The sequence below is a fragment of the Gekko japonicus genome, unplaced genomic scaffold (assembly GCF_001447785.1).
Source record: "Gekko japonicus isolate JY-2015 unplaced genomic scaffold, Gekko_japonicus_V1.1 scaffold388, whole genome shotgun sequence".
NCBI classification, from domain to species: Eukaryota; Metazoa; Chordata; class Lepidosauria; order Squamata; family Gekkonidae; genus Gekko; species Gekko japonicus.
This window is the reverse complement of record NW_015162490.1, coordinates 651,286-665,341: the sequence shown is the minus strand read 5'-3', so window position 1 is coordinate 665,341 and position 14,056 is coordinate 651,286. Positions and strand designations below refer to the sequence as shown.

The following is a 14,056-nucleotide window of genomic DNA, read 5'->3' as shown; positions in this document are numbered from 1 at the left end:
GGGCTGGATGGGCCTTTGGCCTGATCCAACATTGGCGTCTCTTATGTTCTTATGTTCTTAAAGCCATTTAAACAGTAACCAACTATACTATGAAAAAGAGATTAATTGTAAAAACATGCAGAAAAAATACATTCATACACAGCCAGCAGAAACAAGGGGAATATGGATATCAAAAGCAACAATAGCAATTACAGACAACAGAAGAATACAGAAATGAAAAGAACTGTGACATTTAGGATTAACACACACAGAAAGCCACAAAACCAAGAAGGAAACAAAAGGACCAATGCTTTGCATACATTCCATGTAGTGTATTGAGTGGGTCTCATCACAAGGAGTATGTACATTTAGTAACTACAAATCCTACACTGAAGTTTTTTCAAAAAAATGCAATTACAACTTAAAACAAACCACAACACATTATGCAGCATTTGTTGGAGAACCACACTTGTGCACACTAAGTACAAACCTAAGTTGAGCCTGGGAAAGTGTTTGTGTATAACATTTTTTTTAAATCGTTCTCTTATTTTTCTCCTTTAGTCCACACCTGAAATTTAACAACCTTACCTTGATTTCAACGCATGGACTTCCTGGGAAACAGATGCTGGGGGAAAAGCATAAGCAGTTTTTAATGAACAGGTGCGTATCTGAAGAAGTGTGCGTGGTCACAAAAGCTTTTACTTGGAATAAAACTTTTTTTGGTCTTAAAGGTGCCATTGGACTCGAACTTTGTTCAGGTGTGTTTTAGGTCATTTTCAATAAGCGGAGGGTAGGTCGACTCTGACCCCGGGGGAATGGCCTGTCAGGTGCCCTTCAACTCTGGAACTGTCTCCCTTGCCCCACAGCAGTGGGGCTGGTGCCATCCCTTGCAGACTTTCTAGATTAAACTGAAGACTTTTCTGGGAGACCTTCAGATCAGATCGATAGTGGGATAGCACTTACTGAAGTTTATTCCTCTGGGGTTTTAAAAATAAGTGGTCACAACTGGAACCAAAGTATGCGTGGGCTCAGTTTGGCAATCCTGATAGTTCTCTAACACATCATGGGAAAGCAAGAGCTTGTTGTCCTTCCTCATCCATTGTCTGCATCGCCCACAAGGCCGCTGGGTGTTTATATGGTAGTAAAGCATCTGAAAAAGGTTTACACGCGTAAGCCCAGACCACTCATTTCCTAGATTTTATATGGAATCCTGATCATCCTGTTTAGATCACCACACGGGGCCAGATCTCCAGTCAAGGTAAAAGGTAAAGGTTTTCCTTGCTCAAAAGCTAGTCGAATCCAACTCTAGGGCACAGTGCTCTTCTCTGTTTCAAGCTGAAGAGCCAGGTGCCATCAGGAGGTCCAGCAGTGTGGCCAGGACATAGAAGCCCTCCCACTGTTGCCCACCCAAGCACCAAGAATACAGAGCAACACTTGCCCCAGACTGAGAGTTACTATCTATACCCTGTGGCTAATAGCCACGGATGGACCTCTGCTCCATATGTTTATCTAATTCCCTCTTGAAGCCGTCCATGCTTGTAGCTGCCACCACCTCCTGTGGCAATGAATTCCATGTGTGAATCACTCTTTGGGCGAAGAAGTACTCCCTTTTATCCGTTCTAACCCGACTGCTCAGCAATTTCATTGAGTGCCCATGAGTTCTTGTATTGTGCGAAAGGGAGAAAAGTCTTTCTCTACCTGCTCTATCCCATTCATAACCTCAGCCATCGTTTCTCCAAGCAAAAGAGCTCCAAGCGCTTTAACCTTTCTTCATAGGGAAAGTGTTCCAACCCTTTTATCATTCTAGTTGCCCTTTTCTGCACTTTTCCCAATGTTATAATATCCTTTTTAAGGTGTGGTAACCAGAACTTTTGGTCATGTAGGGAGTCCACCTTACACAACCTGCACTATGTTCCCCAACCAATGCTTGGTTGGTTTTAAAACACTTAGTTTTAAGGTATTTTGTACCAAAGAATCTCTCACTGTGGACTTCCATTAGCTCACCTTGCAGTGGAGTTTCGATCCACTGGGGGCTTTCAACCAGGCCATTGCATGTCTAATGAATGCTTTGCTCTCAGCTGCTAAAATGTCTTTTGTTCTTTCCTCACAGCCATTGTTTTAATGATGATGATTACGCACTGATGTCACTTTCTTCCTGGATTAATGTTGTGGTCGGAAAAATGACTGGCATAGACAGATCTGCAAAGCACGTCATAGTTTCCAAGGAAAAGAAAGTGCCATATGATCACCTCATTCTCTGCACTGGCCAGCAGTATCAGGTGACATGGATCAATGAATGAAATGGGGAAAATGTATATTTCTGGGGATGGGCATGACCTGGTTCATGAACCTAAGCTTGTGACGAATTTTGGGCAGTTCATAGTTCGCAAACCGAAGTTTGCAAACTGAAAGTTTGCCGTGAACGTCGATAAATGTTAAGGCACTTTGTGGTGGTTCAGGAAGAGCAAAAAGCAGGGGTAAATGGCTCCAAGCCATTTAAACCCTTGCTTCCTGCTCTTCACATAAAACAGCTGAGTGATAGGGAGCAGAAAGCAGGAGTCTCAAACCACTACAAACTGGTTTAGTGGTTCGGTTCGTTGTTTCATTGCAAAATACTCTTACTGGAGGTTTTTCTTGACTAGAGCTGGATCCAGGAACAATAGACGTGGGCTTGGATGCTTCCTGCCCTCCCTCTGAGAGCTCTGTTGATGGAAGTCAGAGAAAAGAGATGAGATGCCTAGCTGCTCCCTGTCCCAGTTATAATGGATGGTTGCCAGAGGGAGGGAGATGCTCAGCTGGAGCTGGATATAAGCAGGACAGGAGAATGCCTGGGTGTTTCCCGATCTATCTGTGACAATCCCAGCAGATGGAAACTGGGTGTATTATGAAAGCCCAGAGCATTTTTTAAAATTTTGTGTGAGTGTGTGCGTGCTTGTGAGCATGGAAGTCATCGTGACTTCTGGCGACCCCTAGTGAGGCTAGGACATTTCAGAGAGGTGGCTTGATAACCTGCCTCTGCGTCCCGCCCTGGTATTCCTTGGAGGTCACCCTTCCAAGTCCTTGCCAGGGTCAGCCCTGCTTAGCTTCCGAGACCTGATGAGATTGGGCTTGCCTGGGCTATCCAGGTCACAGCAAAACCCTAGAGCATTTTTAAGTCTTGAGAGAATTACGCGTAAGAGCCAAACACCCTGTGGCAGAACGTGCCTGCTCTGGCCTGCAGGCCCTATTCCACCCTTCCCTCCTAGGTTTTTCTCAGCACGTGGAGAGGCTTTTCTTGCACTCCCAGGTAGCCCACCACCACCACCTGACCTTTGTAAGGAATCACCCACCAGGAGGGTGAGAACTCCCAGCTTCCCTTCCAAGTTCTGAAGCCTTGCCTCTGTGTCTCCCACTGCCCAGCACCTGGTCACCACAGGAGCAGTTTACTGCCTTGCACACCCCTGGAGAAATAGCCACTTGCTAACTGCCTGCCTTCCTCCTGGCACTCCTTTTAAAATAGCGTGTCCAAGATCGTGGAGGTCTATGTGTACAGAGAACCACTGCCAGCATCAAAAGTTATAAAGTATTTATTTAAAAGAAAATGTTCACAGAATACTTTTAGCACAGCACCAGACTGAGCAAGGGATATAAAATAAATGGGTAAAATGCAAATCCCCTCTCCCTCTCTCTGTACATGCCCTGTCAGATGTTAAAATAGGACAGGCTCCTTATGTTAGGAAGTTACAGATCTCTACAGAGTTTCCAATATCCTGAAGCTCCCTTCAGCTGCCCAGACCAATCACATGGTCAATGGCTGCCTCCTCAGCTAAGAGTTCTGTCTCCTCTCATGGCCTCAGCACCCAAGGAAAAGTGACCTCCTTCCTGCTACAAGGCGTTTCTATTACCTCTCTTTTCCCCATCCCTTGACCAGATCACGCCAGGTCAAGGAGAAATTTCTTGGAGATCTCCAGGAATCTCTTTCCTGAAGACTGTCTAGCATTCTATTTCTCTAAATCTCTGTTCCCTGTTTGGGGAAGGGAGAGAGCTTGGCCCACCCATTATTTCTCCTGCCGGATCTGTTAGCATTTATATGAAGATGAACAGAGGTACGTCTGGGAAGCAATTGAACTGACTTCCTCCCTCTCCTGCCTGTTCTCTGCCCGGGTGGTGGTGGTGGGGAGACTTCTAAAGCTTAGAGTAGAGGCTTGGCTCATTTCAAACCTCCAAAGAAAAAATGCATTTCTTCACAGGCCCCATTCTGTCCCTGGCTGCAGCTATGGAGGCTTGGGCAAAGGCTCCTGTCCCACAGCTGCCATGGCTCAGTGGTAGATTATCTGCTTTGTGCACAGACGTTCCCAGGTTCTATATCCAGCATCTCTACGTAAAAGGATCAGGTAGGAGGTCGTGTGAAAGACCTCCGCCTAAGACCTTGGAGAGCTGCAGCCAGTCTGAGTAGATAAGATTGAGCTTGTTGGACCAATGGTCTGATTTAGGATAAGGCAGCTTTGTCTGTTCAAATCCCTTTGCACCATTTCCAGTTGGCAGATCAGGCTGTGCTTCATAAGTGATTTCTAAAAGAAGATGGGACATTGTAAAGCTAGAAGTAGGATCTTTACTCCACCAATTCCTCTGTGTGTTGGAAAGATCTGGTAGAATTGGCTCTTCTTTGGTTTACAAAGACAGGTGCTTCATAAATGCTAAAAAATGGTGTAGTGGTTAAGTGCGCAGACTCTAATCTGGGAGAACCGGGTTTGATTCCCCACTCCTCCACTTGCACCTGCCTGGATGACCTTGGGCAAGCCGTAGTTTTGATAAGAGCTGTCCTTGAAAAAGAGCCGTTTCTGTCAGAGCTCTCTCAGCCCCACCTACCTCACAGGGGAAGGGAAAGGAGTTTGTAAGCCGCTCTGAGACACCTTTGGGTAGTGAAGGGCGGGGTATAAACCCAATCTCTTCTTCTTCCTCTTCTTCTTCTTTTTTATTAAAACATTTATATCCTGCTTTTCCTTGTGGTTCAAGGTGGCTTACAATAATAATTAAAAATATTTTCAGTTATAACCAAAATTCAAATAGCAAACCCCTAATCACTCCCCTTTCTCTTTGTTGGCTTGCTTTTACCTGGTTTAGCTGACAAACACTGTGTTTTGTTTGTATTGACTTTATTAACAGTTTATTATTTTATTATGTAATTTTTTTCTTATTGTTGGGGATCTGGGTATGTGACCTCAGAACATGCTGAAGAGCCTCAGGGAATTAGACGTGCCTTATTGCAGGCTGTTATACATAACGGCACTGCGGTGGCTCAAGTGCTTAAGACGCTGAACTGCAGGCTGTGGAAGGTCAGTAGTTCAGCAGTTCAAGACCCGAGTGTGCCGCATGATGGAGTGAGCTCCCGTCTCTACTTCCAGCTCCTGCCAACCTAGCAGTATGAAAGCAAGAAATGGCAAGTAGATAAATAGGTACTGCTTCGGTGGGAAGGGAACAGCGTTCCGTGCACCTTGGTGTTTAGTCATGCCGGCCACATGACCACGGAAACGTCTTCGGACAGCGCTGGCTCTTCGGCTTGGAAACGGAGATGAGCCCCGCAGCCCTAGAGTCGGACTCGACTGGCTTTCGAGCAAGGGAGCCTTTACCTTTTTATGCATAGTGCAAAAGACAATAATGCTAGGGAATGCTGAAGGCAGGAGGAAAAGAGGGAGACCCAACATGAGATGGATTGACTCAATACAGGAAACCACAAAGGCCTTCAGTTTGCAAGGCCTGAGAATGACTGTTAATGAGAGGACGTTTTGGAGGACATTAACTCACAGGGTCACCATAAATTGGATGCGGCTTGACAGCACTTCACACACACACGTATAAAGGCTATGTCCCATTCACTGTTGGTCACTGGGGTGATCGCTGGCCTTACACAGTCAAAAGCCTTTTATACAGGGGATACTGATGACCACGTGCCCCATTCAAGCTCCTGCTGAGGACTGGGCTCTGTAGTTCAGTCTGGTATGACTGACTGTTTCTGGTCGTGGCCAGCAACTGGTAATACTTGCTAAGACAGCAACAGCCTATGTGGATTCATACACCCTGCAACATCAACAGAACGTGTCTGTTTACAGCTCTACCAAACAAGTCTCCTGCTCTCTTATTTTGAGAACTGGTTTGTCGCAATGTTAGCACAGCACGTGAGCAACGAGGCAGGAAGTTGCTGGGAAAATAGCCGCCTGACAAGCGAACTTGCTGGGTGGCCTTAAGCGGGCGTTAATCTGTCAAGGACTCATGGTCTTCCATACAGCTACGCCTGAGTGAGGCTCATCATTGCTGGACAGGCAGGCCAGGGTAGGTGAAGCAAAGCAGGAACTGGGCAGAGAAGACAGACAGCAGCAAGCTGATACCAGCTTGGTATCAGGAAGAAGGCTCCCATCAAAGCCTTTCCTGGGTCAACTGAACCAGGGTCGGTTCCTTTTGTTGTTGACCCACTAAGTCAACGGCATGTAGCATCTTCTCGTGGTTTATACTGAAGGTGCCCAGATGGAGAGCAAGGCAGTATCTCCCTTCCCTGGCAAGCAGCCTCAGCTATGGAGCGGGTGAGGTACTGGAGTCTGGCAAACCGAGACTCCGCTTGGAATATTTGCCTTCTCTCAGCCTTAGTTTCCCACTTACAGTTTGAGGCCAATCAAGGGTCATTTCCTGCCGGAGCGCACAGGAGCGGAGCTCCGGCAGTAAAGAGCCCAGGGGGCGGGCACATGCAACAAGCCCCACCCCCTGCTTGTTGCAGCCAGCTAAGTTGCAGAGCTCCCCCCGGTCCAAGCCAGTCCAGTGGCACCTTTAAGACCAGGTTTTATTCAGGTACAAGCTCTCCCTCCTCTGCGAGGACAGATCTGCACGTTTCCCCCCCCAAAAAATAGCTAGCAATCCAAAACAGCCCAGTGGAGCCTGAGCGGTGGGTGTTGCCTCCTGACACACTTCCAGTGATGTCAGGGTATGTGGCATACGCAAATGTTATGCTAATGAGTTATGCTAATGAGCTCCTGCACCTCTTTTTCTACGAAATGACCCCTGAGGCCAATAATGTTAGCTTGGCTTCTAGGCTCATTGCAAGGGTTTCTGGAATTGCTCTCCCATGCACCCTTGGCCAGAAGCTCTACTGGACTCAGCAGGACATAATTCCAAATGAGAATGTATGGAACAGCACTGCTGTACATGAAATGCTCTGAATAGAAGTGAACTTCAACAGTTAAATATTCTTATTTCCATGGCAAGTGGGTTTACAGTGAATGGCATACATGATGGCAATTTAATTGATCTACTACTATTCATCTCTGGTCCTCTTAATTAATACAGGTCCCATGTCCCACTGGTGCAGATATCCGAAAACTGCCTACCAACCGAGAGGTCTCCCAGAACTGTAAACAGAGATACACTGGCGTGGTCCCTTCAAACTTGTTCATTCTTTCGGATGAGGACGACTGCTTAATGGCAATGAACTGGGTAAAAGAAAAACTTATTGGTTTCCCAGGTAAGATTTTTGTATTAAGTACTGTAATGGGTGGACAGGAGAGGTGTGTGTGTGTGTGTGTGGAGAAGAATTGGTGTATTTTTGGCGTAATGTGTCTTCATTTGTAGCATATAATTATAGCCTAATTAATGCTCATAAAATGTTTTATTTGCTGGGATTTGTTTTATGAATTAATTTGCAACTCTTTGTCAATTTTGGAGACCTTTTTTAAAATTGGAATAAAGGCTGGATATATTAATTATCTATAATTATTTTATGACATGAATGAAAGCCCTAAGAGCAGAGTCTGCCTGCAATCATTAATTAACAAATAAGATCATAATTTCATTAGTAAATGTGTTGTGCTGCTTATAGACAAAAAATCAGAATCGGAAAACACTAGCAAAAATAAATCTCCAACAAAAACCATTAGGCTCAATCCAGAGATACACTTACCCAAAAATGTGTTGTATGTATCTCGCATCGTGCACATTAAGCTGATGTGGTTAGGCATTCACCCTTCTGTTAAGGCACCTATAGCTGCTCTAGAAAGGCAAATGAGGTTTTTGTCGCACTGTTTCAACACTGAACCCATTTTTGCCAATGTGTTCAGTACTCTCTACCCGTCTGCATGAAATTTCTTCATTGCATGTGCACGGTGGAATGGCAGATGAGTTACCATATGCAAAAGACCGAGCAATGTATCTGCACATATTCTTTTTCTTTTTTTTTAATATATATTTATTGGTTTTTTCAAACACACAAAAAGGCATAACAAGACATAACATACATATATGAAACTAAAACAAAAGCTTTATCTCTATAACATAGTATTCCAGCCAAATACAGCAAAATAGATATTCTTTCCCGTCTTAACATAATAACTGAAATGATTATAGGGCTGCCAAGTGGGGGCGGGTGGTGGGTAAACCCCCACTTTGGAGGCCCGATTTCCGCCGCGGCGGAATCGGGCCCCGGGGGGAACTCCGCCCCCCGAAGCGCAGCGTGGCTGCGTCACCAGAAGTGACACAACCACGTCGCTCACGTTGGGGGCATGGCCCTGATTGTCGGAGGGAAAACTCTATGGTTTTCCCTCCGACGATTGTGGCCATGCCCTCAACGTGAGCGACGTAGCGCATCACTTCCTGTGACGTGCTGGCAGCACGCGCGCGCACGCATCGCCGGAGAGCTCCCGGAGCCCAGTGAGGCTCCCCCGCTGCCAAGGTAGACTTGGCAACCCTAAATGATTATCCTCTGGACGTGTATTTCATGCAACACCCAATCTATTATTAAACCACTAAATGTGACAATTCATTTTTTGAAAGAAATCAATTAACATTGACATTCTGTCAGTTCTATCTTCCAATCTCTTTCTATAAGATTTTTTTTAATCTTAAGACTACTTGCATTTTTTTTTAATCTTAAGACTACTTGCACATATTCTTACATCAAGATGGGTAGCTGTGTTAGTCTGTAGTAGTAGAAAAGAGTAAGAGTCCAGTAGCACCTTAAAGACTAAGAAAATTTGTGGTACGGTGGACTGCTCAGTGACTCACAAAAGCTCATACGCTGCCACAAATCCTGCTAGTCTTTAAGGTGCTACTGGACTCTTACTCTTTTCTACTGCACATGGTTTTTTCATCTACGGATATGGAATGGGATCCCACTATCTTCTTACAGTACATAGGTGAGCAACAGAAACAAAAAACATAAGAAAAACCCTGCTGGATCGGACCAATGTTGTTCATCTAGTTCAGCATCCTGTTCCAGTTGCTCTAAGGACAACTAACAGGGCTTAGAAGCCAGGGCCTTCTCTTGATCATGCCTTCCAGCACTGCTATTCAGATGTTCGCTACTTCTGTATTTGGAGGTTCCCTTTACTCCTTATGGCTAGTAGCCATGGATGAACCTCTGCTCCTGTAATGCAGGGCTATTTTTGGGCAGGAACACACAGGAACGGAGTTCCGGCTGGCTTCCAAGTTGGCCACACCCAGCAGGAACTCATTAGCATAATAGGCCACACCCAACAGCAGAAACTCATTAGGATTGGCTACATTAGGGGTGTGTGGCCTAACATGCAAAGGAGTTCCTGCTACAAAAAAGCCCTGGGTAAACAGAATAAGAAGCAAAAGGTGGGTGTGGCTGGATGAGCACACTTCTGGTAACATGGGGGTGTGGCCTAATATGCCAATGAGTTGTGCTGTCAGGGGTGTGGCCTAATATGCTAATGAGTTCCTGCTGGGCTTTTTCTACAAAAAAAGCCCTGCTGTAATGTATCCATCTCAGACCACGTGCATGGCCATTTCACCACGCGGTCTTGCGAAGCGACTGAGCTTCACTCGCAGTAACAATGGGACAAGCGGTTCCTAGCCGGCGCCTATCGGTAGGCTAGGCTTCCAGTCCAGAGCCTATGGAACTCTCGGCCACTGTAAATAGCCAATCACTTGTGTGTGGGTGTGTTTGGGGTGGGGGGTTGTTGCACATATAAACCAGCCTGCGAGCTGGTTCGTTTGTCTTGTTCTGAGCTGAAATAAAGTATGAGAGCTGAAATCACTAGTAAGTCATAGTACTTTTCAGCTGCATAAATGTGTCTAGTTCCCTCTTAAAGCGATCTATGCTTGTGGCTATCACTGAGTCCACTGACAGTGAATTCCACAATTTAATGGCACATGGAGTAAAGAAGTGTTGCCTTTTGTCTATCCTGATCCTATTTACCCATCAACTTCACTGGGTTCCCCTGAACTCATGGCCGTAGCCATTAGCAGTACCCCCTATCTCTGGGGCCTGCATGACGCTGGGGATGGCTGGATGGTGAGGGTTGCAAAGCCCGAGCACTGGAGGTCAGCCTAGAGGAGGGAAGCTACCCCTGGCCTGGCAGCAGCTGCCGCTTGAGGCCTCCTCCTCCTCCTCCTCTTTTTCCTGCTTCCGGAGCCATTGACAGGCCCAGTAGCAGCCGCTTTTCAGTCACCTGGCTGAGTTGCAGGATGGAGAATCCAGCCATTCCAAATAAATAAATAAATCTGTAGTACTGTGTTGTGGCACTGCAAGGACCCAACTCAGTGGCACAAAATAGTGATGAAGTATCTGCATAGAGAAAGAGGGAGGGGGTTGGGGTGAGGGAATCATGCTGGAAAAAGTTTGGGAGGGAATCTTGCCTACACGTGTTAGGGATTAGAAAGACTACTAAAAGGTAGAGGTTCCCTTGCTCGAAAGCCAGTCGAATCCGACTCTAGGGTTGCGGTGCTCATCTCCGTTTCAAAGCCGAAGAGCCAGCGCTGTCTGAAGACATTTCCGTGGTCATGTGGCCGGCATGACTAAACGCCAAGGCGCACGGAACGCTGTTCCCTTCCCACCGAAGTGGTACCTATTTATCTACTTGCAATTTCTTGCTTCCAAACTGCTAGGTTGGCAGGAGCTGGAACTAGAGACGGGAGCTCACTCCGTCATGCAGCACACTCGGGTCTCAAACTGCTGAACTACCGACCTTCCACAGCCTGCAGTTCAGTGTCTTAACCACTTGAGCCACCGCAGCTCCAGAAAGACTAGAGTGAGACCATAAAATGTACTAAACTTCCATGAAGCCCTGATCTCTTTGTGAGAAGCAGAGAAAAAAGAGTCTCAAACAATGGTTGGTGCAAAACTTGATGCAACAGATGAATGGAAGGAACTCTAGGTCTTTAATCCCACAGATGTTAGAAGCGAGAACTTTAATTCATCTCTTTTTTAAAAAAATAAAATAATAAAGCTACAGTTTAATGTTTTTAGATACCGGTGCTTTCAACACAATAACAGCCAATAAACCTTTTTACATCAACCTGCATTGCTGAAATCATCAACCACTTAATTTAATTGAACTAGCACATGCACCCCAGTGACCCCCCCCCAAAAAAAATTCCTGGCTATGGGGCTGCCTGAACTATAGTGCTGAGGGTAGAGGGGAGGGGCAGTGTTTTTTTATGCTGGGAGCCCATGTTCAAGAAAAACCCACCTAGATCAGACCAACGCGCCATTCGGTGAAGCATCCTGTTTTCCTCAGTGGCTAATCTGATAAACCTGCTAACAAGAGCCCAAAGGCCAAAGGCCACAATGACTGAGGTATAATGCTCAGAACTTGGAAGCTCCTTTAGCCATTGTGAATGATAGCTACGGGGGGTCTACCCACCATGAATTTGTCTAAAGCCCTTTTAAACCACTTACACGAGAGGCTAGTGTTGTACATCATGGCAGTGAATTCCACCAAGTGAACTGTGCATTTCTCTGTTCTGAGTCTTCTTCCCATCCATTTCATTGAGTGCCCAGAGTTCCGGTACTTGGAAAGAAGGAGAAGGTGAGGGACTTCGTTTAAAACCTTTTTGGAAGTTCAAGCATGTTCTCCCTTTTCTGCATGTCTGTTCCCTGAGGTGTAGGACCTCCCTGTACCCAATGGAGAAGGAAATACCCTGTGTCTGCTGAGAGGCAGTGTCTGCTGCTCTTGTTTCGTGTGCTCCAAGGCTGAGAACAAACACTGAAAAGAGCACCCAGGGTGGAACTGTGACAACCCCTGGCATGTACTGAACTCTTCTAGGGATGTATGCATAGAATTGTTCCCTCCCTTGAAGTGAATGGAGATGCGTCAGCTCTGACTGCAGATCCTACAGTCATTCCAGAGGGACATCCATTGTGGCCCCTTAAGGAATCTCCGAAGTGCCACATACCTCGACTCTCTCCAGGAGGTCAGGCGCCTCTGCATTTGGTCTACATGTGCAGAAATGATCAGAAACACCTGCATTTTGCTGAGCTTTTGGTATTAATGATGATGATAGTTGGATAGATTTATGCTACTGTAATGGAGTGGCCGAGGGGTGGAGCCAGTCTTGCTTTTGCCGTGAACCCATTCATTTTAGGTTCAGTCCCCTCGTCCGCAATATGGGGATGATTGTGTGTCATGACCTATTTTACCAGGATTACTGAAAACAGTGAAACAGGTATTTTCTTGTGGCCCCAAGATGCTCACGACGTTTGCTCCCGCACTCCATTTCCTTTTATGTTCGCTCTGCTTTATTCCTGGTAGGGAACTGTTTCAGGTGCAAACACGTGATTTCTTTGATGTAGTGTGTGCATAAATACGTATATATTATTGAAATTTCATTTAGAACATTGGCTGCGGTGGCTCAAGTGGTTAAGACGCTGAACTGCAGGCTGTGGAAGGTCAGTAGTTCAGCAGTTTGAGACCCGAGTGCCGCATGATGGAGTGAGCTCCCGTCTCTAGTTCCAGCTCCTGCCAACCTAGCAGTACGAAAGCAAGAAATTGCAAGTAGATAAATAGGTACCACTTCGGTGGGAAGGTAACAGCGTTCCGTGCGCCTTGGTGTTTAGTCATGCCGGCCACATGACCACGGAAACGTCTTCGGACAGCGCTGGCTCTTCGGCTTTGAAACGGAGACGAGCGCCGCAACCCTAGAGTCGGATTCGACTGGCTTTCGAGCAAGGGAACCTTTACCTTTTTTAGACCACCTCTGCCCAATACAGGGCGGGTAGGGGAGAGCGTACACAGCCCCGTAGCCCACTTCTGATCCCTGAAACCCAGCAAAGGGTCCTGTTATCATTGTGCCCACAGATGCCATCTGCTTTTTACCACTTTTAACCTCCTTCCTGTTCTGGTGCATTTTCACTCCGTCAAACTCTATACAATTATTTTAACGTATAGGTGGGAGCTAATTTCACCACTGCCATCACCAGATTTATAAAGGCCAACGTGGACATCACAAAATTTACACACCCCGTGGGGAAGAGCCGCTTTAAGGCCTGTCTACCTTAAAAAAGATTAATTCTCTTTGCTAATCTGAGCATCGGTCATTTTCAGGGAGGGGTGTAACTAAACTGTAAAATGACTGAGATATAGTGTGGTGTAGTGGTTAGAGTGGTGGTCTAGGATCTGGGAGACCCAGGTTCAGATCCCACTTCTGCCATGGAAGCTTGCTGGGTGACCTTGGGCCAGCTGCACACTCTCAGCCTAACTACCTCGCAGGGTTGTTGTGAGGATAAAATGGAGGTGGGAAGAAGGATGTAAGCCGCCTTGGGTCCCCATTGGGGAACAAGGCGGGGTATAAATAATGGATTATCTAGGCAGACTCTTTCATAAAATGTCGGTCCATTCAGACAGGTCCATTCTAGAGAAAACACAGTAAAGCCAAGTTAGTTTATTAACAGAAGCAGTCAAAAATAGCAAAATAGACAGTCGAGTACATAAGAACATAAGAGAAGCCAATGTTGGATCAGGCCAATGGCCCATCCAGTCCAACACTCTGTCACACAGTGGCCAAAAATACCAGGTGCCATCAGGAGGTCCAGCAGCGGGGCCAGGAGGACATTAGAAGCCCTCCCACTGTTGAGCCCCCCCAAGCACCAAGAAGACAGAGCATCCTTTGCCCCAGACCGAGAGTTCCTATTTATACCTCGTGGCTAATAGTCACTGATGCACCTCTGCTCCATGTGTTTATCCAATTCCCCCTTGAAGCCATCCATGCTTGTAGCTGCCACCACCTCCTGTGGCAGTGAATTCCATGTGTTAATCACTCTTTGGGTGAAGAAGTACTTCCTTTTATCTGTTCTAACCCAACTGCTCAGCAA

At 46.3% G+C, this 14,056-nt stretch overlaps 1 protein-coding gene across 1 annotated transcript in view; it reads left to right on the top strand.

The window, feature by feature from the left end:
* CFAP61 (cilia and flagella associated protein 61) overlaps positions 1–14,056 on the top strand; it is a 213,237-nt gene that overhangs the window by 127,352 nt on the left and 71,829 nt on the right. Inside the window, exons 18-20 of the mRNA XM_015405997.1 lie at positions 541–639; positions 2,090–2,258; positions 7,294–7,468. Of these exons, the coding sequence (XP_015261483.1) occupies positions 541–639; positions 2,090–2,258; positions 7,294–7,468 (443 nt within the window). The remainder of the gene's footprint in view (positions 1–540; positions 640–2,089; positions 2,259–7,293; positions 7,469–14,056) is intronic.